Consider the following 27,562-nt stretch of genomic DNA (forward strand, 5'->3'; position numbering starts at 1 on the left):
ATGCGCTTTACAGGCTTGTCAAAGCCTCTCAAAGTGATGTCATCAAGTTGTAATACAGGAAGTGCTCCGCTGTGCTTTTAAACTCCATACACCTTCACAAGAATCATTTGGATCATTTTCAGTTCTGGGATTGCTAATTTCTACTGAACTAAAGGTAAAAGGAGCTGTTAACTTGAAAAAAAACTACCACTTCATGACATCACAAAGTAGAACAGAGCATTTTGAGCTTTGGAGATGTAGACAGCCTAATAATACTGTGATACTGTAATGTAATAGGACTGAATGCGTTCTTTTAAAACTATTATAAGTTATAAAACTGTTTTATTGTATTTTATTTTATCTCTAACTCTCCATTTGTAAACTTAAGCTAAACACTTCCTGAAAAGTGTCCACACATGAATATAACAGTTGTGTCGTGTTTACACTGATGTAGTAATGAGCTGTTTGAGGTCAGACCCTCACAGACTGCAGTGTTGACATGTACGCAGAGGGCAGTGTGTCGGCCTCAGCTAACCCGATGCTAACTAGTACACTTTATGCTAGCGGCTAAAGGGTAACCCCTAACAGCACATTCAAATGGGCCGTTTTACATTTTTGACATGAGAAGCCACAACACAATATGATGGCATATCTACTGTGTCAATGCATTAGAAAATATGAAAAATAAAGAAAAAAAATCCATAAATAAAAAAAAAAATAAAAAAAAAAATAATTTATTTTATCCTATATTCATGTGACAAAAATATTAACACATTTATTTGTTTATTTATTTTAATACAGTTGCAATTTTAATACTTTATTTGCAATACTGATACAAATTCCATTAGTCTTAAAGGGTCCATCTTCCTCTATTTTCTGATCTGTTTTAATGTCGTTTGCTCATTACAAACAGACCTGGAGTTTTTCTCTCAAACCGAAAACACTCTGTTCCACCTTGTGATGTCATGTGGTAATACAGGAAGTGCTCCACTGTGTTTTTAAACTCCACACACCTTCACCAGAATCATTTGGATGATTTCAGTCCTGGATTTGCCAATCTCTACTGAACTAAAGATAAAAGGAGCTGTTAACTTGAAAACTACCACTTCATGACATCACAAGGTGGAACAGAACATTTTGAGCTTTAGAGATGTAGACAGACTGATAATAAAGTGTTACTCAAACATGTGCGAATGAAACAAAACACAACTCCAGGTCTGTTTTTGAGGAGGAAACAGCATTAGAACATGACTTAAAGCTACAAGAGTCATTTTTGAGTAGTATAGGAGCTTTGAACTCTCTATCTGTCACTCTCTCATCCCGATCTGCCCTGAGCAATTCACAACGTCCCCTCCAACTCCCCCCTCCCTCCGACCCCTTTAATGAGACCCCCTGCTTCTCTTGTCTATTAAACCCAATGCATACCAATGGAGGGACAGTGCCACAGAGACGCCCCAGCGGCCTACACCCCGATCCAACGCACCCCTCACCGAGACCCCGAACACACCGTCCCCTTGATCCAACCCTAAGTAACCATCACGTAAGCTGCAGATCACTGGCTCTTAATGATACTGTCTTTCAAAAGAGCCGTGAGTACCCCCTTCGGATACCCCCTTTGTGTGCTCCCGCTAATCCCCAAACTGCATTTCAAGGCCAGGGTTGGACTTCAGAGGACAGTGCTATCTTCACAGAGAGAATGGGGCACTTTGAAAGTTCTTTAATCAAGAGTTAATCAGCTTATGATTGTAATGGTTTGATAAGATAATGGCGGCGGGTCTATAGGGGGCTCAGGTTACGCCGCGCTCAGCAAACGATCAAGGAATGGGACGAAAAAAAATGTTTGAGTGTGGTTTACTACAGGTGTGGGCCAAATAAGTGCTACTAATATGAGCTCTTGACATTTTAATTTGTCAAAAAAGTCAAAATTATGTTAAGCAGTTTTAACTTTTTTATGCAGATATTTTTTTAGTTTAATATTTAATTTGTATGGTATATTTTGAATAACAATTTGTTGGCATTTTAGTGCAACAACTTCTATTTGAGAGTCTGCTTCCTGCTTGTCTTCATGAAGATGTTATTGTTTGGCCTGGAATATGACTTTAAAGGAATATGAATATAAAATAAGAATCTCAAACTCGCAGCTCGGGGCGAATTGCGGCCCGCGAGATGATATTTTGTGGCCCGCAGGACAATATTTATTTATTTATTTTATTCGGTCATTACATTCAAATCAAACATTATTCAACTTGTATAAGCTTGTACAAAACATTTCTATCACGACGAAAGGGTTTAGGCTGAAGTAAAAAAAATACTTATAATGCCTAACCCATTTTAATAATAACACACAAGAATTCAAAGAAAAGCAGCATCAGTTCTACAATATGAAAGTTTAATGTTAGCGTGGCGTTACCATGTTGCGTGTAGAAGCTTCCTCTTTGTCCTCCCGTCACAAAAGATTCAACAAATAACGATGTATATCCATAAAATCCACAAGAATTGACATATTTCCTCATGTATGTTGTGGAATACCTGACGCAGCCCAATTTCACCCAGACTCCGCCTCTTGTGGCCCCCAGATAATTTGAGTTTAAAATGTTCTGTTTTCTATGTTTTATTGGTCAAAAACACTTTGACAAACATGCATTCTTGCCATGCGTGGGCTCGCCTCTCCACAGATCTGACCTGTGACTTGGCCTAGTGGTATCACCTGCCTGTCAAAGGAGATAGATGTGTTTAATGCTGTACTGAGGAACATCCCAGGCAAATCTTACAGGATCATATTAACTGTGTCGAATATTCAGTAGTTAAATAATCCACTTCTCCTGTGTACAGTAGGGATAATAAAGCTGCAATGTGGAACTTTCCTTGTCTCCATGGAGATGAAACTGCTTTGTCTGAACTGTTCCACAATAGAGCCTTATACACAGCACCAGGTCAAGTTACAGCTCAGATCTGTGAAGAGGCGACCTGCTCATAGTAAAAATGCAGTGTATTAAAGTTGCACTATAGACCTATGTGATTTGCTTTGCCTTGAAATTTCCACAGTATGGCATTAAAAGTATGCAACAAACATTCAACATATTTATATTATATACTAACATCTCTGTGGAGACAAGAAAAGTTACTTAGTGCACCTTTAAGGGAAAAAAGTTAGTTGGGACTTGTTACTTCAGTGTGAGTATATTTGAACTCCTGAATACTTCCATGGCCTTATACTTGTGTAGTAAAAGTATTTTTCTCACTAATAACCATGGTGATGATGACGATGAACATGACTCAAGGAAAAAGGGAACAAAAACAAGCTTCACTGAGTTGTGTTTCAAATCACCCAGTACTGAACAAGATCTGAACAAGAGCCGTGTGTTGACTTTGGCAGTGAAGTCCATCTGCCCCAAACACGTCTGTGTCCACTGTAAACACTGGACCGGCCCAGTATGGAGGAACATCCCGGCCCGCCTCCCCCCACTTCCTCTCCTCTGTCCTCCCCTGTCCTCCCCTGTCCTCCCCTGTCCTCCCCTGTCCTCCTCAATCCTCCTCAATCCTCCTCTGTCCTCCTCTGTCCTCTTCTGTCCTCCTAGATTTACATTTGTTTATGGTATACAAGTTAAAACAGTCAACAAAGCAACCCTCTCTGTCCTCCTCTGTCATGTCCTCCTCTGTGCCCCTTTCTGTCCTCTTCTGTCCTCCTCTCTCCTCCTCTCTCCCCTCTGTCCTCATCTTTCCTGCTCTGCTCCCTCTCTGTCCTCTCTCTCCTCTTCTGTCTTCCTCTTTCCTCTTCTGTCCTCCTCTCTCCTCCTCTGTCCTTCTCTGCCCCCTCTCTGTCCACTTCTCTCCTCCTCTGTCCTCCTCTGTCCTCCTCTCTCGTCCTCTGTCCTTCTCTGCCCCCTCTCTGTCCACTTCTCTCCTCCTCTGTCCTCCTCTGTCCTCGTCTGTCCTCCTAGATTTACATTTATTTGTGATATAAAAGTTAAAACAGAGTCAACAAAACAACCCTCCCTGTCCTCCTCTGTCATGTCCTCCACCCTCCTCTGTCCCTTTTTTGTCCTCTTCTGTCCTCCTCTCTCCTCCTCTCTTCCCTCTGTCCTCATCTTTCCTGCTCCGTCCCCTCTCTGTCCTCCTCTGTCCCCCTCTCTCCTCATTCCTCCTCTGTCCCCTTCTCTCCTCCTCTCTCTCCTCCTCTGTCCCTCCTCTGTCCCCCTCTCTCCTCCTCTCCCTCCTCTCCCTCCCACTGTCCCCCTCTGTTCTCCTCTCTCCTCCTCTGTCCTCCTCTGTCCCCCCTCTATCCTGGGTCGACATACCAGCACAGTGACATCACAGGGGGTGACCTCATCAGACAAGCCCACACTCGAAAATAAAAGCTTTTTATTCAGCGGGAGTGAGATCGGTTTGTGCATGCTTCTGGACCTCAGCCAAGGACACACTGAGGTTCAGGCTGTCCTCAGAGCTGCAGCGGGGCAAGGTGAAAGGTCAACTGCTGTTTAATGGAGATATTGAGGTTCAGGTTGTCCTCAGAGCTGCAGTGTGGAGGTGGAACTTCTGGTTGTCCTCAGAGCTGCAGTGTGGAGGTGGAACTTCAGGTTGTCCTCAGAGCTGCAGTGTGAGATGAGAACTTCAGGTTGTCCTCAGAGGTTCAGTGTGAGATGAGAACTTCAGGTTGTCCTCAGAGGTTCAGTGTGAGATGAGAACTTCAGGTTGTCCTCAGAGCTGCAGTGTGGAGGTGGAACATCAGGTTGTCCTCAGAGGTTCAGTGTGAGATGAGAACTTCAGGTTGTCCTCAGAGGTTCAGTGTGAGACAAGAACTTCACTGGTGGAGGGTTAACTGTATAATGGAGATGCTGAGAATGAGTTACAGGTGTTTTGCTAAAAAAAAAAAATCAGGCTTACCTCTCCACAGTCTAACTTGGTCTAACTTGATCTCGTTGTATCTTCGTCTTGTTTCCATGGAGATCAATAAGTTCCCTGCCATACTGTGGACCACCAGAAAAGCTGTATAGTGCCCCTTTAATATACTAATGTGGAATTGTTTTTGGAATTTAAAAAAAATTCTATAATTTATTTCATTTTATCTTTTTTTTTCTATGATTAAATAAACATCAATTTCTTTAAAGCCCTGGTATGGGACTTTCTGAAGGTGGAAAGTCACCTGCATGATTCCATGGAAACAGAAAGTTAAAACCATACTTCAGAACATTCTCCAGGGAGATAAGTATGTTTTAAGCCATACTGTGGAATATTACAGCCAACGGAGCAACATTTCCATGGAAACAAAGAGGAGGAGGCCAAAAAAACAGAGTCAGGTTTGTGGAGATGCAAGCTCACTCTCAGTAAAGGACAGTACGGGGGGTTTTCAGTGCAATAAACATAATTATAATGAAAATTCATGCTTTTATTATAGTCTGTTTAGAGGCAAATAAGTTACACACTGGGGCTTTAATTTTGTAAAACAGTTAGTTGTTTATTATGTTATTTAATGTAGTTCAATAGAAAACAAATAGACCAGGCAATCAGTCATTTACAATAATAAATAACAGTTTATACGTTGCTGTAGGGAGTAGTGTTGTCAAAAATATAGAATAATCAGATACGAATCAATACTTTAACTAGTATCGCAAATAGATACTCATTTTTTCGCAGGAATCGATACTAAAAGAGTCCCATTGACAGGACAGAAATGAACCTTTCCTGAATATCTTTAAAAATGTAATTAAAATTTTCCAAATTAAACAAATCCTCCTGACCTTTTACATCATCTGCATTAATAAGACGCTATTAGCACGTTAGAGAATATGTGAGAGCGCCCCCTGTGGCCATTTGATGTCAGTGGGTCTTTAGGAGGTGTGTGTTGTTTTTACCCCCCGCTGGGCTCCTCTGGGGGGTCTTTCAGTCTCATGTAGTACGACGGCTCACCGGCTCTGCTCTGAATACTCAGGTCTGTGCTAAAGCTAACACTGCTAATGCTGCTGCTAATCCAAGAAATTACTCAAGTGAGAGGAACGTCACCTCAAAATAATATTAATCCAAAGTTGAGCTCCAAGAAATGACTCAAGTGAGAATCAGATCAGAATCAGAAGACTTTTATTGCCATTGTCAGTGAACACAACTCACAAACTAGCAACTTTTTGGGTGATAAGTGCAACATAAAACACTGAAGAATAATAATATAAAAGTTTTTAGACAGATACGCTTAAAAATAAAATAGTCTAGAGGTAGATGTATACGTACAACAAGAGAAATTACTCAAGACAGAGTAAAAAAGTATTTGGGAAAAGTACGACTTACTACAGTATCTTTAAAAAGTAACTGTCGGGACGTGGCATCCGCTTTATAATTCAATTTTGATGTATTTGAAAGTACAAAACGTGAAATAATGTACATGTGTTTTCAAAAATGAGCCAAACTAAGTCATATCTGAAGGAGCCAGAAACACAAATGTCCAAATAATTTTTCATATTGTCGACATAAAACTCAAGTCACTTTAAGACTCACTTACAGTAGGAACAGGAACCACAACTTTTACTCGAGTAAGAGTACTGTTACTCCAATACAAATAGTACTTGAGTAGGAGTAAAAGTATGTTAGATGTGGAAGTGGTGGAAGTTACGTTGGGAATTAAAATGACCACAGCTGTTCATGGAGATGTTTATGGAGATGTTCATGGAGATGTTCGTGGAGATGTTCATGGAGATGTTTATGGAGATGTTCATGGAGATGTTTATGGAGATGTTTATGGAGATATTCATGGAGATGTTCGTGGAGATGTTCATGGAGATGTTTATGGAGATGTTCATGGAGATGTTTATGGAGATGTTTATGGAGATATTCATGGAGATGTTCATGGAGATGTTTATGGAGATGTTCATGGAGATGTTCATGGAGATGTTTATGGAGATGTTTATGGAGATGTTCATGGAGATGTTTATGGAGATGTTTATGGAGATGTTCATGGAGATGTTCATGGAGATGTTTATGGAGATGTTCATGGAGATGTTCATGGAGATGTTTATGGAGATGTTTATGGAGATGTTCATGGAGATGCTCATGGAGATGTTTATGGAGATGTTTATGGAGATGTTCATGGAGATGTTTATGGAGATGTTCACTTTTCATCCTTTACCCAGTTCACTTTGACTCTAATTGTGGCACTACAGATTTAGCAAACTGTTTCAGTTGTTCTCAAGCGTTTCACACAAGGAACAGACTTTAAACACGTTAATAAAAGTACTATACCAGGGTTAAAACTGGTGACACATGAGAAGCACTATTATTTGAACCTGGATCTGAAACCACTTGTTAAAATGAGTCACTTAAAGTCTATGTGGCAACAGAATCTAAAACAAGACTGTTTATAGTTTCATTTGGCATTTCATTGCAGCCACTAATTCAGTAATGACGGTCTTAATAAAATACTTCTGGTTTCGTTGTTCTTGTAGCTTTATGTCTGTGGTAAATGGTGAATGGGCACATTTTTATACAGCAGTTTTACACCTCCAAGGTTCAAAGCTATTTACAACAAGGAACAAGGAACAAGGAACTACTCACACATTTATACACCAGAGTACACAGACAGGCCAGGACTAAACCAGGACTAAATGAGGATTAAACCAGGACTAAACCAGGACTAAACATGGACTAAAACAGGACTAAACCAGGGCCAAACCAGAACTAAACCAGGTCTAAACATGTGGAATCAGCATTTGACTTTTGTGCAGCTAAACCCTGGAACATTCTTCCTGAAGAATGAGACAGGCCTCTACTTTGACAATGTTTAAATCCAGGCTCAAACGGTTCTGTTTATCTGTGAATTTGACTGAAAGGGTTTTATTCTGCCTCTTCTGTTTTATTGATCGTTTCATGATGATTACTTATGTTTTGATTTGTTGCATTGTGATGTTAAGGTCTTTCTTATTCTGTAGAACACTTTGAATTACTTTGTGGACCAATCGTGCTTTACAAATAAATGTGCCTTGCTGAAGTCTCCATCATAACGTGATCTTAGGACAGTTTCACATGTGAGTGGTCTGGTCTGAGGTGTGAACGTCCTTTTTCTCGTTAGTTAGAATTCATGCTTCCTTAATGGGGCCATTTGAGTCCGCTGTTTGCACATACTCTTTTTATTTAGCTAATACCAGCTCACATTGACACGTTCATCAAGATGGATGTTCCCCCAGTCCTAATGAGGTGGGACCATCCCGGGACAGATATCTTTGTTCCCCTGTCAGCGCCCCTCCCTCTCCTAACTGTGTCTCATTATCCCATTCATTTAACCTGGGCTAGCTGATTCAAAGGGAGGTGTTGCTATCTGTTATCATTATGCTAATCAGAGAGTGGTCAGTAGTTACATCACAATAGAGGAGCGGGACGAAGGGGAGGGGGGGGAGCAGTCAGCCAGTCTGGGGTGTCAGTTTAAACTCTAAAGTGATGGGTCGTGACGTGTCCTCCAGGCTAGAGGGGAGCTCAGAGCAGGAGGCATGCCCAAGACGGGACACCGGCCCTGGGACGTATCCTGAGGGAGCGTACCCCCCACCTCTCCAGACGCAGGACATTTGAATGTGATTAGACTGAATGAAGTGAACGTTAAGGGCAGGAGACCGTCCCGGGATGGGTCTGAGGGGACGTGGACATGTACGGTCGTGTTTTAGCCATGTTCAGGACATTAGAGTTAGTGATGGGACTTTCGGCTCTTTTATGGAATTCGAATCTTTTGGATCTGTTCATTTCAAAGCGTCGTTCAACAGACTGGCTGTTTTATTATTTATTTATGACAGAAGCCAATGTGAGAACTCATTTTATCAACAAACTGATCACAGAGAGACACGGCCAAGGCTCAGACGTGTTTAAAATGGTTCAAACTGAGAGTGGGAGTGAGTTTACCCTTTGAAATGATACAGAATCGAAATAAGACATTGCACTATAATAACAGGCTTAAAATGTAAACTTTTTTTTATTTTTTATTTAAATGTGCACATATTTGTATGATCATAAAACATTACAGCAGGTTGTAAATGATCTGCAAGCAATGTTATTATTGAGATAAATGAACTATTGTTGTTTTAAAGCTTTAAAAAAAAGTGTATTAAATGTATTATTATTATTATTATTATTAAACATATTATTATTATTATTATTATTATTATTATTATTATTATTATTATTATTAAACATATTATTATTATTATTATTATTAAATGTATTATTTTTTATACATGTTAATATGATCATCTTTTTTTTCCGCAGTTCAATAAACCATAAAAATAACCAAAATGTACCCTGTATAAAAATGATATGAAGATGCATTATTTCTTATACTGCAGGCTGGGTTTAGTGTCTTGCCCAAGGACACATTGACAATATTCATCTGTGGGAGCTGGAATTGCACTGCCAACCTGTGGGTCAATGGATCTGGCACTTTACCAATAATGTTTTAAATCAAGAGTGGGATTTGAACCACCAACCTTCAGATCAGTGGATAAATGCTCTACCAACTGAGCCACTGCCGCCCCGTTATTAACTAAAAAGCATACATTTTTTTGAACCACTGATGTTTGGGGTATTGGAGACTGGAGTTTTTATCAATCTGTGTAAGAAATGTCCTGCCCAAGAGCACAACAACAACACGGTTTTGGTAGTGGGTCGAACTACAGCTTTTTAAAATATATTTTTGTCCGTACGGCGCATGTTTATTACGTGCGTTTGCTGCGTTCACGTTACCTCCACTCATCCTGACATCTGTTTCATTGGCCCCTCAAAGAACACAGCTCCAGGTGGGTCCAGTCTTTTCACAACACCATGGCGTCATCCCTGTCTACACCACCGGGGGCACTTCTTCCTCTCACCCCCTCACACCTCCACCCTCACCCCCACCCACTGACGGACAAGCCTCTATACCTACCTCTCTCCAGGGTCCCTCGAGTCCTCGTCCCTATCTCTCCTCCTTCCTTCCTTCCGTCTCGGCGTTAGCGTCTCGGGTGCAGATAGCAGTGAGGTAACGTGGATCGGATCCCCCCTCTGGCCAAGTACTTCCTGTGTCGTCTGTCACCACTTCCTGTCTGTGAGGGCCAGGCATTGACAGCTCGCAGGTGTTGCATTGTGGGTGGTATCTCCAAAGAGCTCCAGCCAAACAGAAAATCAAGTCTGTAATCATGGGCACATCGGGTTATAATAAGGTTCACGAATGAAACAAAAAGTCATCGTGGAGAAATGACATAATGCTGGTGTTTGGTTTGGTTTTAATGGAGCGTCACAGTCCCGCCCACTGCCAAGTCCACTATGCTGCTGGAAGTACAGTACATCTTTCAGATCTTTAACCATGTTCTGGTCGTTTCTTCTCATGGAGCCTCTGAAGTTGTATTTGGAGTGATTCATGTTTGAGTAATCTTTAATCGACTATTTTCAAGACTCCATTTTGTCGATCGACCCCCGTTTTCACCTCCACCTGGACACGCCCACTGTGACGTACGCGCTTCCTTCTCCAGGTTTATTTTCTTAATCGATGATACTCATAGGATTTGCCAGCGTCGCATGATCATTTTCGTAAACATGTAAAAAAAAATGTGCTGCTCACTAGTGTGATGTGCAGCTGTCCATAAGGGGCACCAACAGCATGCGGCGCTTTGTTGTGATGACGTTTTTCTAACACAGAATTCAGTGGATTTGTTTCTTTTATTAAGTCGTTTTAGATGAATATTGTGATTTAAAATGTGTAAATTATAACATAATGATCCACAAGTGTCAGAGATGAGAACTATAGAGACACAAGCTCAATAGGACTGATTTAACCCTATTAATGAGTTCAGAAGCACGGTATAGTTTTAAAATATTTTAATTTTAATAAACCAGGAAACTATTACCACAACTTTTTAATTTTCATTTATATTTTAAATTTTTACTTAATTTTTTCAACCCCCCTGCTCTCCCTTTCACCCACCCCCTCTCATCTCCTCCTCCTTCCTCCTTCCCTCGCTCTCTCTTTCCCTCACTCCCTCCCTCTCCTCCTCCCCCCCTCTTCCTTCTTCCTCCCTCCTTCTCCTCCTTCTTCCTCCCTCCCTCCCTCTCCTCCTTCTCCCTCCCTCTCTTCCTTCTTCCTCCCTCCCTCCCTCTCCTCCTTCTCCCTCCCTCTCTTCCTTCTTCCTCCCTCCCTCCCTCTCCTCCCTCCCTCTCCCTCTCTCCCTCCCTCTCCTCCTTCTCCCTCTCTCCCTCCCTCTCCTCCTTCTCCCTCCCTCCCTCCCTCTCCTCCTTCTCCCTCCCTCTCCTCCTTCTCCCTCCCTCCCTCCCTCCCTCCCTCCCTCCCTCTCCTCCTTCTCCCTCTCTCCCTCCCTCTCCTCCTTCTCCCTCCCTCTCCTCCTCCTCTGTTTCATGGTGTGTTATGACACAGGTCACGGGTAACAAATGGTGCGACTCCAGTCTGCTAATGTGAGAACAAAGACTGTGTGAAAATACAGAGGAGCTGTGAGAGGAAGAGGAGCCGCAAGAAGAAGAGGAGCCGTGAGAGGAGGAGCCATGAGAGGAAGAGACGTGAGCGGAGGAAACGTGAAAGGAGGAGCCGTGACAGTGAAGATGGTTCGATCTCTCTCCTCTAATAATCCTCGTTTGTCTTTGAGAACTAGAGCAGGTTTCTCAGCTGTGGACCCTCATGTTCTGGGACCCTCATGTTCTGGGGTCCCTCATGTTCTGGGGTCCCTCATGTTCTGGGACCCTCATGTTCTGGGGACCCTCATGTTCTGGGACCCTCATGTTCTGGGGTCCCTCATGTTCTGGGACACTCATGTTCTGGGACCCTCATGTTCTGGGGTCCCTCATGTTCTGGGGTCCCTCATGTTCTGGGGTCCCTCATGTTCTGGGACCCTCATGTTCTGGGGTCCCTCATGTTCTGGGGTCCCTCATGTTCTGGGGTCCCTCATGTTCTGGGGTCCCTCATGTTCTGGGGTCCCTCATGTTCTGGGGGTCCTCTGTGTTCTGGGGTCCCTCATGTTCTGGGGTCCCTCATGTTCTGGGGTCCCTCATGTTCTGGGGTCCCTCATGTTCTGGGACCCTCATGTTCTGGGGTCCCTCATGTTCTGGGACCCTCATGTTCTGGGGGTCCTCTGTGTTCTGCTGTGTGATGTTGTTAAAATGAGTATATTCAGGTACAGGGAGAACGTTAATTTACGTTGCACCAAAGGACGAGAGCCGAGATGTGAAGAAAAAAAACACATTTCCCCCAGCACCTGATTCATTTTATCCCCCTGAAATGAAAGTTATTTTATAGTTAAAGCTTCACTATGTAACTTTCTAGAGGTGGCACATCACCTACACGATTTCACGGAAGCAGAAAGTCAAAACTATACTTTGAAACATTTTCTGTAGAAATAGATGTTTTACGCCATACTGTGGAACATTACAGCCAAAGGAATAAGACTCCCATGGAAACAAACTAGTCAGGTTTGTGGAGATGCAAGCCTGCTCACTGTAAGGACACATGTTTTTCAAGTTTTTTCCGTGCAAAAAACATGATTTTATTTTTGTGTATTTTTTTTTTGCTAAATAGTTCCATACAGTGTCTTTAATTAAGTTGTATTCTGGACATACCAAAATCGCAGTTCTGACATAAAGCTCCTGTTGCCGTACTTCAGGATCTGTCTAGTCTTCCCTCAGTCGCCCATAGCAACTGTCTGATCTGTGTTAAAAATGATAAGTGATTTGAGCACTTTTTTCTCACCACTCCCCGACTCCAGAGCAATTCACACATTAGCTTTATGTTCTGTATAAAGATCTCCATATGGGCCAACGCGAGGACCCCGTGCTGTTATTGTCCCATACATTTAACTTTTTACGGCCCACCGAAACCAAATCACGTCACGCCAATTGATAGACATTCTCCTCAGCTATCAGGTCGCCGGAGTGCTTTTTAAGTCCTGGAAAAGAAGGTAAGAATCCCCCCAGAAGCTGTCGTCAAAAATGTCCAAAACTTCCGAGCGAGATGGAACGGCGATACGAGAGATGGTCCCGGTAATGCGTGCTGACCGCTCAAAGCAGATGGGGAATTTCAGGGTACTTTATAATAGTCTTTATGTCCAGATATCAGGTTAAAGCCAGGGTCAGGCGTTTTATCCCAGAGATTTGTCTGTAAGGCTCTGGTGTTCGGCCTGGGGAGGGTTATCAGGTTTAAAGCGTGTCTGTGTGTCCTACACAAGGATTATAGTGTTATTAAAACATGAATGAGGTATTAGTTAGTTTTTACATCATTACATTTTTTTTTTTTTTTAAGGATTTTGTTTCCAATATGTGAATGTGCTTTTGGTGGTGCAGCTTCTGAATACTGATCCATTTGTGCAGGTATGGGACGGGCACAATAACTGTGAGTATATTAATAACAATGATAATAATGATAATAATGATAATAATAAAAGAAGAAGAAGAAGAAGAAGAAGAAGAAGAAGAAGAAGAAGAAGAAGAAGAAGAAGAAGACGAAGAAGAAGAAGAAGAAGAAGAAGAAGAAGAAGAAGAAGAAGAAGAAGAAAAAGAAAAAGAAAAAGAAAAAGAAAAAGAAGAAGAAGAAGAATAAGAAGAAGAAGAAGAATAAGAAGAAGAAGAAGAAGAAGAAGAAAAATAAGAATAAGAGGAAGAAGAAGAAGAAGAAGAAGAAGAAGAAGAAGAAGAAGAATGAAAGAAATAAAGATCTAATTAATTTCTACAAAAATACTTTGTTTTATGGATATCATGTTGCCTTATTTATTTCGTAATCCACATCTGCATATGAGGACCCAATTTAAATTTAGGACACAAAATCGAACTCTAAAGATAATTAAACAGTAAAATAATACTTATATATTTATTGTACTATTATGCCTCACAGCAAGAAGATTCCAGGTTCAACTCCCGGGTCACTTGGGCCTTACTGTGTGGAGTTTGCATGTTCTCTCTGTGTCTGGATGGGTTAACTCTGGTTTCCCTCATCAACCCAAAACATGTACAACAGCTCAAATCCTAAACATATAGGGCCCAATCAGGAGCCAAGTGCCATATTTTGAATTCTGACCGTGAGTATCATAGCAACGAAAGAGCCAATCTGGAGCAAGGCTGTTGAAGGTAACGCCCCTTCGCCTGCATAGCAATGCTGTCAATCAAACCTGTTGCTAACACTAGTGGGAGCAACTTTGGGGAAAGAGGGCGCCTGATTTATCTGATATTAATGTTCATATCTTAATTTACAGACACAATAGTGAAATAAAAACCCCAGGATCATGTAGAGCGGGTTAATACGAACATTTAAGATGAAAATGACAAGTCCGACAGCAGCAGTTACAGTTTTTCAATAGAAAGTGAATTGGAGCCAGAGTTTATGGAGCTGGAAGCGCGTCCATGAACACTTCCTATTTGTAATGCTGTGGCTAGCAGGTTAGCTACGTCTGTTTATATGTACAGTCTATGGTTCACACAAGAGCACAAGTCTCTACATTGACTTTCCTGTACTACAGTCAGGAAGTACCGCCCAAACATGGCGTTGAGGGACTTAGTTCAAAATCTGTCTCTTCTGAAAAGGGATTAAAATAATCCAAAACACTGTCTCCTTCAATTATCTCCAGCCTCGCCTTTGCCTGTGACCCTTTGAGGAGTGAACCCTTCATTATAGGTTTAGCCCACCAGGCGTATGTCAGCACCGGGCCCACCACTGTGAAGAGGAGGGAGGGGGAGGACTCACTCTGTAGAGCCCAGGGAGACGGGTGCGAGGGTGGGTGAGGAGAGTGGGGGTCCCGTAGCGCGATGGGAGTCTGACTGATATTCATGTGGGACAGTGGCCTCCAGGCTTTAGCCGATGGAGCGTTACGTTTCGGAGAGGTGAGATGGCTGGGAACAGGCCTGACTCGGAAAACAGGAACTCAGGACTTAATGGAGGAATCTTGGGTTATTTGTTGTTGTCAAGATTCAATGAAAAATGGCCCAAAGGATGATGGGAAATATATTTGTTCTTGCCTTTTTTATCTGTCTATCTATCTATATCTACTGACCTATCCATGCGTTTCATAATGATGGAAAGTTAAGACCGTAGCCATGGCAATTAACTATTTAAAACAAAGAATCGTGATTGGATGAATGGAAACAGCCTCAAAATGTTGCCTCTAACAAGAAGCTAAAACTCATCAATAATAATTTAAAAAAACAACCATTAAAATTATATGTTTTTGACTGCAGCTTTTCCAGATTTGTCCAAAAAAAAGAAAAAAATAATAATAATTTGGATAACCTATTTTGACACTATATCATCTGCTTCTAAACTCCAGTGTTAAATCATAATATTCATTTAAAACGACTTCATAAAAGAAACAAATCCGCTGACAACTTGAAATGAGAAGAAACGACTAGAACATGGTTAAAGATCTGAAAAGTCCAGTTTGCAGAATAGCTCTGATTTAAACTTGGTACTAACAAAACATTGGCTCCCCAATAATGATCTCTGGTTCTGGATCTGGATCTCAGGCCCGGTCCCAGGACTCCCCCAGTGTGAGAACCAACTTGTACGTACAAAAATCCCCTTTGTCTGACGCTGCACAGATAATAGAGCCAAAAGTGTTCCCAGATTTTCCGGTGACAATATTGTGATTGGAGCTCAGGAGGGGGGCTCAGGAGGGGGCCCGGGGCTCCTGATGCCAAAAGCCCATTGTACCAGACCTCAGACCAGGGCACCAAGTCTTGTCAATGAATCTTTCTTTTATTCCCAGTGCGGATCGCTTGAGTGGATTCAATTATGAACCAATTATGAGGTGTTTCCCAAGTTACACGGTGTAACTGTGTGAGTGTTAGACATGGGACTTTCGGCTCTTTCATAGGATCCGAATCTTTTGGATCCGTTCATTTCAAAGAGCCAATCGGACTGGCTCTTTTACTATTTGTTTATACGACAGAAGCCAACGTAAGAACTCATTTGAACATCAAACTAATCACAGAGAGAGAAACGACCAAGACTTAGATGAGTTAAAATGGTTCAAACTGAGAGTGGGAGTGGTTTGTATAAAGAAGTGAGTGTGACGTCACCCACAGCGTTTAGCTTCAGTCAAATGAAGCTAATCGAGGCTAGAGCACTTATAGCGGCTAATTTGGAGCAGAGTTCGATGTTTGGAATTCCGATCGCGAGTACGGGCCCTTAGCAATGCTGTCAATGAAACCTGTTGCTAACTCTAGCAGGAGTGACCTTGGGGAAAGAAAGTGCCTGATTTGTCTGTTATTCATGTTTATATCTTGATTTACAGACACAATAGTGAAATAAAAAACCCAGGATCATGTAGAGCGGATTAATACGAACATTTTAAGACCAAAATGACGAGTCTGACAGCAGCAGTTACAGAGAGAGGGGCCACAGCTTTTCAATAGAAAGTGAATTGGAGCCAGAGTCGATGGAGCCGGAAGTGCGCACATGCTCACTTCCTGTTTGGAACATCTGCACATGATCATTTTCTATTTGGAATGTGGTGGCTAACAGGTTAGCTATGTCCATTTATAAATACGTCAATGGTGGTATAATCATTTTAAATTTAAGTGTTATAATTCCAAATACTTTTTTAAAAACTTTTTCTCGTGTCGCCTGTTCTGCTTCTGAGCTGATTCTTGTGTTGGTTCAGATCTGGGTCCAAACGTTGACATAAAGGAATTGTTCAGAAGAGCCGACTCGGTCACTTGTGAGTGTTTAGATTGTAAATAAAACATAGCCTGGCGATAAAATACTTTGATTTCAAGGGCAGAGGGCAGAGCAGACGGGACATTTAAGAATGTGAATCCAACACACCAGTGTACACAGACACTGGGGGTGAGGCGGGTTAAGTGTCTTGCCAAAGGACACAACGGCAGCATTCACGTGTGGGAGCTGGAATCGCACCGCCAACCTGTGAGTCACTGGATTTGACCTCTTTAGTGAGCAAATAAATACACTAGACCCTATAAAAAAAGAGGTGGGCAAAGTGTTTTCCTCGACTAAAATGAAAGTGCATCAGCAGGTCGAGGGCCAAACCTGAGAGTTTGCAAATTTAAAGAAATATATATATTTATATTTAAACTTTAAAACTTAAAGCTACCTGTCGACTTTTAAAAACTCAAGTATTTTACAGGATCAGTGCGACACTTCTAACACTTGCATATCTTTAATCTGCAAACTGTGTCTCTATGATCGATGTGTGAGTGTTTGTGAGTGTGTTCTGTGCCATTTTGTTCCACCAGGTCATCAAGGTGTTCTCAAAGCACTTACCAGATAAAATAAGGAATAAAAAAAAAATTATAAATAAATAAATACATTGTCTTTATAAATGAGGAAATAGACACGGCCTTCTTCTCTCCTTCTCCTATTCCCATCATCTTTTCAACACAAAGTTTTATCAAAATCAATTATTTTTAAAATCTTACAGCCTCCCCAAATTAGACCCCCATGGCGGACCAAGTTTGGCCCACGAGCCCCACTTTGGGCACTTGGTATCACTGTGTTTCAGATGACGTCACTACATTCTAGAGACCAATGGGATGAGGCACGGCTCAAATGGATATGGTTAAAATGCAGGTTTGTGTTCTTGGGTTTAGTCACTTGTAGAAATGATCACGGTCAACATTTGTGAGTTTACCTTTTGGATATTTCATGGCGAAATACAGTGTAATTAATGGGAAAATCTGGCTCCGTCTGAAACATAACACCACGTTTGAGAATCTGAAAACCAAAAGCAGAAAGTTGTTGGTCCTGGACAATAATACTACAAAAGAGTTACTTATTCAATGTTATCTATATACCAGCCTTAAAATACAACTTAAGCTGCTTAAGGGCTTCACATAAACAACAACAAATAAAAACAGATATGCAAAAATGTACAAACACCGAGATACCCAGCCCAGCTACAACCACATGTCAGGAAGAAGAGGTGGTTATTCATAATTATGTGGTTTAGTTACAAAATAAACTGGTGTGAATCATGTGAAACTTGTTTTTTTCATTGGAACAATTCATAAATGTACAAATATGAAATGAGAATGTATAAAAGAACCAAATTGCAGCAGTAGTTGGCTCCAAATGGTTCTGTTCAGCTGTGCGTAAAACTGACAGGCTTTTACTCTGCGCTCTTCTCTTTTAAAGTTAATTTTATGGTAATTATTTATGTTTTGATTTGTTGTATTGTGATTTTAATGTCTTTCTGATTCTGTAAAGCACTTTGAGTTACTTTGTGGACCAATTGTGCTGTACAAATATACTTGTCTCGCTAGTTTGCCTTGATAGTTTGAATATCTTTATGTAAATTGAGAGGTTTTTCCGCGTGTTCCAAAAAATCAGCCACAGTTATTCAAATAAATCCATTCGTCACCTGCAAGTTTGAGGTGATAGATGAAGGCAGGTGCAAAAAATAAGACAATCCAACAGGTCCACATGAGACAGGAGCAGTGCCAAACCAGGCCAGACACGCGCTGAACTTGTGAACCTGCGAAGGAGAGGAAAAAGTCCGAGCGCGCGCTGGACCGGGCCAATTGGAAGTGACAAGCGGAAAATGTGTGTGTCTCGCGCACTTCTCCGCTCGCAGCTCGTGTACTTGGATTATGTGACAGCGCTGACGGCTTTGGGAGCGCGTGTGAATCACTAGAACACACGAAGGCTTCAACAGAGCGGCCAAACGGGAGACGAATGCCTAATGCGTCTTTCAACGAGTTTGAGTCATGGCACAACGATGAACAAAAACGTTTAAATATGTCTCATTCCTCTGCTTTTTAAAATAATTTCTATTTTTTTATTTTTTAGATCAGAAGTTTCCCCAGAACACTCCAAAATTGTTAACTATCCAATACAAACGACGCGTAAATCTTGACGCAAAGTAAGACCAATTACGCAAAGCTTCTGTTTGGGTCAAGTGCACCAGGCCTACACCATCCATAGCATTAAACATGAAAATTGCAAAATATTTTCCCATAAAGTCACACTAAAAAGTCTTATTCAGTAAAGGTTTTCCAGGTGACGTCGCCAAAACGCAAACTGAAATATAATCGGTTTTGCGCATTGTCTCTTAATGACCACTTGGCGTAATCAATGAAACAATCACTGCGCACTCAACTTCAACTGGTCACGTGTCAGTGGGTTTCTTAAATGTAGGTTTTTCGCTTAAAACTAGGCTGTGGGAAAGTAAAGTTTGGATCACATATTAGTCTGACAACGGACTTAAAAAATAAGTGACTTTTATTCAAACATTTTAAATATAACACAACAGGATTGCTTCTAAAAATACACTTTACAAAATATTATCTGTACATAAGGTTGAATCATAAAACTGAGATCGTAAAAGGCACTGGTTTTGGATTAAATATGGCGCAATGCGGAGACAAAAGTCCGCTATAGTGAAAGAGTCAGACTTCAGTGCCCTCTCTGCTGTATATGAGGCTGTTGACGCTGAAATGGTTGGACAGGTTTTGTACTGAGGAGTAGTAATTCACTCTGCTGTTCTCAGAGTTCAGAGGAGAGATTAACGTGGGCGAGTAGGAGCCGAGTCCTGACATGCCCTCTCTGCTTTGGGACAGTCCCGCGAGATGTCCCGTGCTGTAATCCCGCTCCGTTATGCTTCTCCCGTGATGGTTTTCAGCCAAAAGAGAATTCACGTTGGACACGAAGCTGTTGTAGCAGGGGCTGTGCTCCGGGGCCGGGGGGGACGGGGAGGACTTGGACTCGGTGGAGGTCGGGGAGCCGTGCATGCTCTGCGGGGATGTGCTCATGAGGCTGGCCGTGTCGGAGAGCTTGTGAGGCGGCGGGGTGTCTCCGGATTTGAGCGGGGGAGACGCGGTGGTGCTGTCGGCTCCGGTGATGTCCGCGCGCCTCTTTCTCTTTCTCCGGAAGTTGCCGTTGTCAAACATCTTCTCGCAGTTTGGGTCAAGAGTCCAGTAGTTTCCTTTTCCTAAAATTAAAAAATATATATACATACATCAGTCACCTGTTGGAATGTTACGACTTCATGAGCCTACTTCATTACGCACAACTTTACGCACGGGACTTCTGGCACTAACTCAGAAAGTACATGGAATAGTGAAAATTACACATTAGATTTTAACAGACACATAGCCATATTGTGTTATACTATGAATTAATTAAGTTGAGGTCAGTTTAAACATTTCTAAAAATAGTAAAGTCATAAATTCTTACCCGGATCATCTTCATCCCGGGCCACCTTCTTGAAGCAGTCGTTGAGTGACAGGTTGTGCCGAATGGAGTTCTGCCAGCCCGCTTTGCTTTTCTTGTAAAACGGGAAGTTGTCTGCTACATACTGGTAGATCTGACTCAGGGTCAGTTTCTTGTCCGTGGCGTTTTGAATGGCCATGGCGATGAGCGCGGAGTAAGAGTACGGCGGCCTGACCATCTTGAATAACTCCTGCTGGCTGGAGATAGAGAGCCATCCCAGGTCTGCGCCTCCAAATCCGGCTGGAGGTGCGAGGAACTGCCGCTGATTGGACCCGTACCCGGACTGGATGTAGGAGGAAGAGTTGTTCCCGGGGAGATACGGGGGGGAGTTGATGCCGGGCCCGTTGAGCCACAGGTACGGGTTACTTGACGGAGGAGCGGTGTAGTCTCCGAGGCCGTATCCGGAGGTGGCTGCGGGCCTCTGGTGGTGGTGCAGGTTCTGTTGGTAGACGCCGTAGTTGTCGCAGTACACCGCCATGTCCAGTAGGTCCTGCGCGCTGTGGTGCTGGATAGGGCTGCTCTGTTGCGTGCTAGGCGCAGGGTGGTGGTTAAACGCGTTCATAATAATCCCGAGTAGAGACTCCCCAAAGAAAAGAGGTAGTGAGAGCGTCTCTCTCAGGACTGGTCCCTGGTTCTGGGGGAGGAGAATTTATACCGGCGCGCGGCAGGTAGCCCATTCAAGAAAACTCCCCAGAGACACTCCCCTCGCCTCTGTCTGCCCCCCTCCTCCTCCTCATCTCCACAGGCGCAAACAATCCCTCCTGATGGGCTCCGATACTGTTCCGAGTTAACAAACCCACAGCACGACTTTATTTTACCCCAGAAGAGAAGTTTTCCGTGCGTTATCTGCGCGTAATTACGCACACACCTCCACGTGTTTTTATGACCCACCTACAGCAAACCACACACATCCGAGCAAAAACACAAGTGCACAAGTTTATATTAATATATTTAGTACGATTAAATTATTTAAAGTAATAAAATATTGGTTTAAAAAAGAAAAAGGAAGCAGTCAGTCAAATGTGTTTTTACGCATAAATACTTTAAATAATCGGGTCGTGTGATTTTGCTTTCTGAGAATATAGAAAAATATATATATGTTAAAAAATTAAAGTAAAATACAAAAGCATATAAACTTCATGTAGCCTATATAACTTTTAAATTGTTAAAATGTTAGGTCTATTTAAATATTAGGTCGATTTAAATTTCCCAGTTATTTAAAGGTTGGTCTTGATGGTTTCTTGGTTGATTTTTTTCCCCATTAAAATTAAGCCGTATGGAATTTGACCAGTTTGCGTTTTTACTGCCTAAAAAAATCCACTTTACTCAAAATTTCGCTTTCAGATTCTAATGGCAGAGCTGTAATGAGCGGGATCGTAAACATGTGATTATCGCGTTAAGTCTGGCTCTTAATGATCCTTAAGCGCAGCGTGTCAAACCCAAACACCGCGCGCCTCAGCGTCACTTTACGCGTCTGGAACAAACGCAGCGAACAAGTGGCGCAGGTTTAGTGTCAACACAGCCTCGTGCAAAATATCTCCACATCTGAGTCATTTCAGTGATATGAGGAAGTCCATTCACATCTCAAGAGGGTAACGCGAATGTGACAAGTGTGGACACAAAACGGACACAACAGTGGTCAAAATGAGAAGGTAAAACTAAAATAAATAAATAAGACAACTAATGAAAGGTTCCATAGCAAATACAGAGATCTCTATTTTGATAATTTGCCAAAAAAGTGTTTTGTTTCTGTTTTTTGTTCCCTTTTTCTACAGAAATTAGCAGTGATCACAGTGTAGAGTGGCTTTTATCAAGATTAGATTGTGTTTTAGATTGTGTTTTTTGAAAATATTACTACATTAAGAGTGACACTTTTCTGTTTCTGCAAATAAACTTTTTATAACCCAAACCTTTATTTTTTTCTGTTTTTTTTTATTTTTATTTTTTATTTTTTATTTTTATTTTATTATTATTATTATTTTTTTTACTATAAACTGTGATGTAGATGATTTATTATTAACGCCATCATGTAACACGTTTTGAGTTTTGGATTGGGTTGGTTTGGATTATTTCCTCGTTCAGAAAATATGACCTTTTCTCAGACAGACTTGAAAGGCCAAAGCTCTCAAACTCAGAGAGAATCAGAGTTGGTGTATTGTGATGTGGGCGCGCCTGATGCGACTCTCTGCGCCGCACAGACTCCTGCAGTATCGATACGCAGCGCTCACACACGTCAGAACGGAGCATTTCGGGTCGGGTTTGAGGCGCAATACACAAAGACAATAGTGATGGGACTTTTGACTCTTTTACGGGATCCGAATCTTTTGGATCTGTTCATTTCAAAGACCCGTTCAAAAGACTGGCTGTTTTAAATGCATTTACAGGGCAGAAGCCATTGTTTTTATCACCATTTTATCAATAAACTCATCACAGAGAGACACGCCCGAGGCTCAGATGTGTTTAAACTGGTTCAAACTGAGAGTGGATTCTGAATAATTTAAATAAAACATTTCACTCCAATATTAATAATTAAAATCTAACTGTTATTATGACCCCAGACACATTTCTGTGCTCAAACCTCTCACTCGTGTCGCCTGCTCTGCTTCTGTTTTGCTTCTTGTGTTGGTTCAAATTAAAAAGGAAAATAATCGACTCTCGAAAAAGAGAGATGCGGTTCCAATCGTTCAAAAGAGTCGTCTCGTTCACGTCGTCACATCACTAAATGACATCTCCTGTACGAAGTGTTATAATGTTGTGTTTTCACTCCATAAGAGCCGCTCCGGACTCAGCGGCTCCTGCGCATTCCTCGACTCCAGGACTTTGGCTCCGGGGCGTGGACCTGTCCGCGGGCCCGGGACAGCGCAGACTCAGCGGGGAAGTGTCATTTAACCCCCGCCTAATAAACAGCACCACCTGACACAGGTACACTCACTGAGGGCTAATTAGTGACGAGCGCAGGGTCTGTGCCGAGTCTATTTCAATGAAACATCCGCGCGTAATTACGCATTTTGGGCACGGTGTCCATCATCCGTGCGTAAATGTAACTGACATGGGAGTTTGGTAGTAAAAGTAGTTACTGCTTCAGATTATGTGGGATTTTGATGTAACTGTTCCCACAAAATATAAGATATACATAGAAATGACACAAAAGGAGTTCAATAGTAAAAATATTATTGCTTCAGATTAAATGGGATTTGGATTTAACTGTCTCCACAAAATATAAGTTTCAACAGTTCATTTCTCAGGAAACACAGAGTAAACCTGTGCGCGTGTGTCAGGCCCGCACATACACACCTGCACACACACACACATTTACGCACATACGCACATACACAAACACCCCCACACATACATACACACACACACATGCAGGCACATACACACATAGACACACACACATATACAAACACACACACAAAGACACATACATGCACACACACATAACTCTCTCTCTCTCACACACACACACTCATAAACTCTCACACACACACGCACGCACACACACACACACACACCTACACAAATGCACACACACATACACGTACACACACCCCCCAAATTTCTCTCTCACACACACACACTCATAAACTCTCTCACACACACACACCCACACCAACTCTCTCACACACACGCACGCACACACACACACGCACCCCCACACGTACACACACACCCCAATGCACACACATACATACACACATACACACACATTTACGCACATACACATGGATACACACACACATGCAGGCACATACACACATAGACACACACACATAGACACACACACATAGACACACACACATATACACACACATATACACACAGACACTCACACACATACATACATGCACGCACACACACACACACACACCCCCACACACCCACACACACACATCTATCTTTCCATGATTTCAACTCCAACCTTTTAGCCGAACCTTAACCAGACTCAAACTCTCCTCTTCTCCCTGGTATTTAACACTAACTACACAGCACATCTTGGTGTTTTATTGTTCTTTTCCTGTGTATGTTTGACTTTTATATGAAGTACTTTGTTCAGCTCAAGTTGTTTTAAATGTGCTACAGAAATAAACTCAAACCAAACCTTCCTCATGAGTCCACACAGTGTTTCACACACATCCTCTGTGCTGAGCTTTTCAAACTGTCTATAATCTCGCCTCCTCGTCCATCCTGCTGCTGTTTCTTCCAGCTCAGATTAAAAGGCTTAAATTCAAATACTAGAACTTACTTAAATTAAATAATGAATAACATGGCTTTGTACAAGAGATCACTATTTAAAGATCTGTGAGGCGGAAGAGCGCCCCCTGTGATGTTATAACACAAAGTTTATGTGTCATGGGCTTCAGGCTCTGGATTAGATTTAGTCAAACACATGAAGATCCGTCCAGTAGAGTTCAGTGTCATTGTGGAGACCAATGGGCCTTTTCTGGAGTTTGTTCTAGTGGGTGTCGCCCTCTAGTGGTTGAAGATTGACACGGGGTATGTGGAGAGGGCAGAGATGAGGGGTAGGGCAGTTAAACAGCACCCTCTAGTGGACAGACAGTACAGGTTTAGAAAGAACGAGAAAGTTTGACTTGAGAGATGTGAGTTTGAAGTGGGAATATTTGTGGCAGACTTCAGTTCTGTAGTTTATGGTCAGTAGTAGTTGTAGTTGTTAACAGTATTAAGAAATCTATTGCAAAAAGATTATGTTGGATCTGAGTTTTTTGAATGTTTATTATTATTATTATTATTATTATTATTATTATTATTATTATTATTATTATTATTATTGTATTTATTTATTTATTATTGATGTCTTTCTTTCCAAACTGCACTGAAATAATGCAAATGTCATAAAGAGGTGGAAGAAGTACTCCATTTTGTTACTAAAAAAAAAGTACTGATAACCGAGCAAAAAAATACCAAAGTAAAAGTATCACATGAAAAAATCTACTTAAGTAAAAGTATTAGACTTTAGACTTTATTTTATTGTCCCCGAGGGGAGATTCTTTTCCACATAGACAGAGTATTAATATATGTTAATATATTTCTTTTATGTATTTAAAAAGTAAAGTGTACAAGTATTTTGCACATATTGTCATAAAGCTTCAAATGTGGTGATTTTGATAAAGATTTGAGTTGAATTTTGTTTTTATTTTGATCTTTTTTTCTTTTCTTTTTTTTGTTCAAATTATGAACGTGTTAAAAATAAACCCTCAGCCTTTTCAGCAGGTCTCACACAAAAATAAAAAAAATACTTTTACTTTTCAGTCCAGTTTAAAAATATAGTGGAGTAGAAAGTACAGATACTGGTCTCAAATGTAGTGCAGTAAAAGTATAAAGTATCCACTGTAAAATGTACTTAAAGGCCCATATGATCTCTGTTCTAATGTTTCCTCATCACAAACAGACCTGGAGTTCTGTTTTGTTTCATTCACATATTTAACACACAAACCCTGCATATTTAAGTTGAGTTCTTCTCTCAAACTGAAAACACTCTGTTCCACCTTGTGATGTCATCATGTGGTTATACAGGAAGTGCTCCACTGTGTTTTTAAACTCCACACACCTTCACTAGAATCATTTGGATAATTTCAGTCCTGGAATTGCCAAACTCTACTGAACTAAAGGTAAAAGGAGCTGTTAAAAATGAGATTATTTTAAGACGTTCTCTTTCTATGAAGCACATCCAGGTCCATGCACTCATCATAATGTCGATATAAAACATATTAAGTTCTTACTATTACACCAGGAAGCAATATTAAAGTCTCATTACGTATAATTCCACATATACGTGATGCCGTTTCTCTGCTTCGTTGGTCTAACTCTGTGTTTTTTATGACGTACTTATCTTCAGTCACATCAGGGTTTGCAGCTAAACCTCATCCAGACTCACTGTTCTGTATCTCACTGTAATATGGAGAATTTAACAGTACCCATGATGCACTACTCGTAAAAGAAATGCAGACAGAGCCGAGGAAGCACTTTGACATCCCACATGCTCCAGTGAAACGCATTTATATAAAGAACAAACTGCAGAGAGGGGCGCGTTTGTGTTTGGATTACGGAGACGTTAGGTTTGACTGTTATGTCACATACATAAAGACCTGAGGTGACAGAGCCTTTTCTGTGGCCGCGCCCAGACTATGGAACATCAGCCATCGTTTATTATCACTAGAAGAAGAAAGAAGGCAAAAAAGTTACACATGTACCTGATTTTTATCATTTTACAAATGTGAAAAACAGAACTAGTAATTTTAAGCTCTTTTCACAACGCTCAGAGACCAGTGCGGAGTTTTGTCGTCACAATAAAGCCATCAACAACTAGTAAGCTAACACACACTTTCTGATTATCTATACAATAAAATGGTAAATGGTCATGTTTTTATACAGCGCTTTTCCACCTTAAAGGCAGACACTGGGGGCGAGGTGGGTTTACTGTTCTTACCTGAGGACACAACGGCCGCCAAACTTTGGATCAGGGGACAAACGCTCTACCAACTGAGCCACTATCTCTCGAAATGGCTGTTAATTAGATGAAGAGAGGACACAGCGGATTTATTTTGACCTCAAGAGCTGCTTACACAATATATCTGTACTGGGACATGACTAATTTTGTTCAAATACACAGGGGAAAATTGTCCGCAGGATCTTTAACATTTAACATAGATGTTTTGTTTTGTTTTTATAAATTAATTAATTAATTGATTTATTTATTAATTTATTTAACTTAACTTAATTCTATTTTTTAAATTTAATTTAGTATTTTTTATTTAACTTAACTTAATTTAATTTTTTTTTTTTTTTTTTAGTTTTTAATTAAATTTTTTATTGTTTCTTTTTAAGTCACCACAAATAGACAGGATTGTAGCATTACCCAGCTCTCAGTTCAAACCGGTGCACAGCCATAGAAGGCACTGCACTGCTCCAGATGTCCAGATGGGGGCAGCATTGCTACACAGATTAAACTTAGAACATTAGTAACAAACCACAATCTAATGAAAACTGACAAAGCGATTAGGATAATGGTCCAACTTCATTTTAAGTGAAGATTTGAGGTGTAATTGTCGACGCTGCTCATTATATCAGAGTTACAGTTTAGGTGCGCTGTGCTGTAATAAAGATAATTTAATATGTTTGTTTAAAAGGTCACCCAGCTCCCAGAGGGTTTTAATCACAGATCTGAGTGTCGCACTGTGGGGAACTCATCACAAACTCTCATTTAACACAAGAGTTTGTCAAGTTTTAAAGAACTTACTGATGCTTTGTTTGATATCTGAGGAGTTTCCGTGTCGGAGTCAAAATATGTCCGGGACCTGCCTCTCCATCCGCCCCCGATCGCCCGTTCCCATGGCAACAGAGCTCACCCCGCAGCTGGGAAAACCCTGGCTTCATAATAATAACAGCAGCTGCAGCGCTGGTTAA

At 41.3% G+C, this 27,562-nt stretch overlaps 1 protein-coding gene across 1 annotated transcript; it reads right to left on the reverse strand.

Annotated features, from left to right (window-relative positions):
* Positions 1–19,275: 19,275 nt before the first annotated feature.
* foxi1 (forkhead box i1) lies at positions 19,276–20,750 on the reverse strand. The gene is made up of 2 exons (XM_033984880.2): positions 20,102–20,750; positions 19,276–19,856 (listed from the first exon to the last, which is right to left on the reverse strand). Exons 1-2 carry the CDS (start codon positions 20,697–20,699, stop codon positions 19,315–19,317), a joined length of 1,140 nt encoding a protein of 379 aa, XP_033840771.1. The 5' UTR covers positions 20,700–20,750; the 3' UTR covers positions 19,276–19,314.
* Positions 20,751–27,562: the final 6,812 nt, after the last annotated feature.

This window comes from Periophthalmus magnuspinnatus, chromosome 19 (assembly GCF_009829125.3).
Source record: "Periophthalmus magnuspinnatus isolate fPerMag1 chromosome 19, fPerMag1.2.pri, whole genome shotgun sequence".
Classification (NCBI taxonomy): domain Eukaryota; kingdom Metazoa; phylum Chordata; class Actinopteri; order Gobiiformes; family Gobiidae; genus Periophthalmus; species Periophthalmus magnuspinnatus.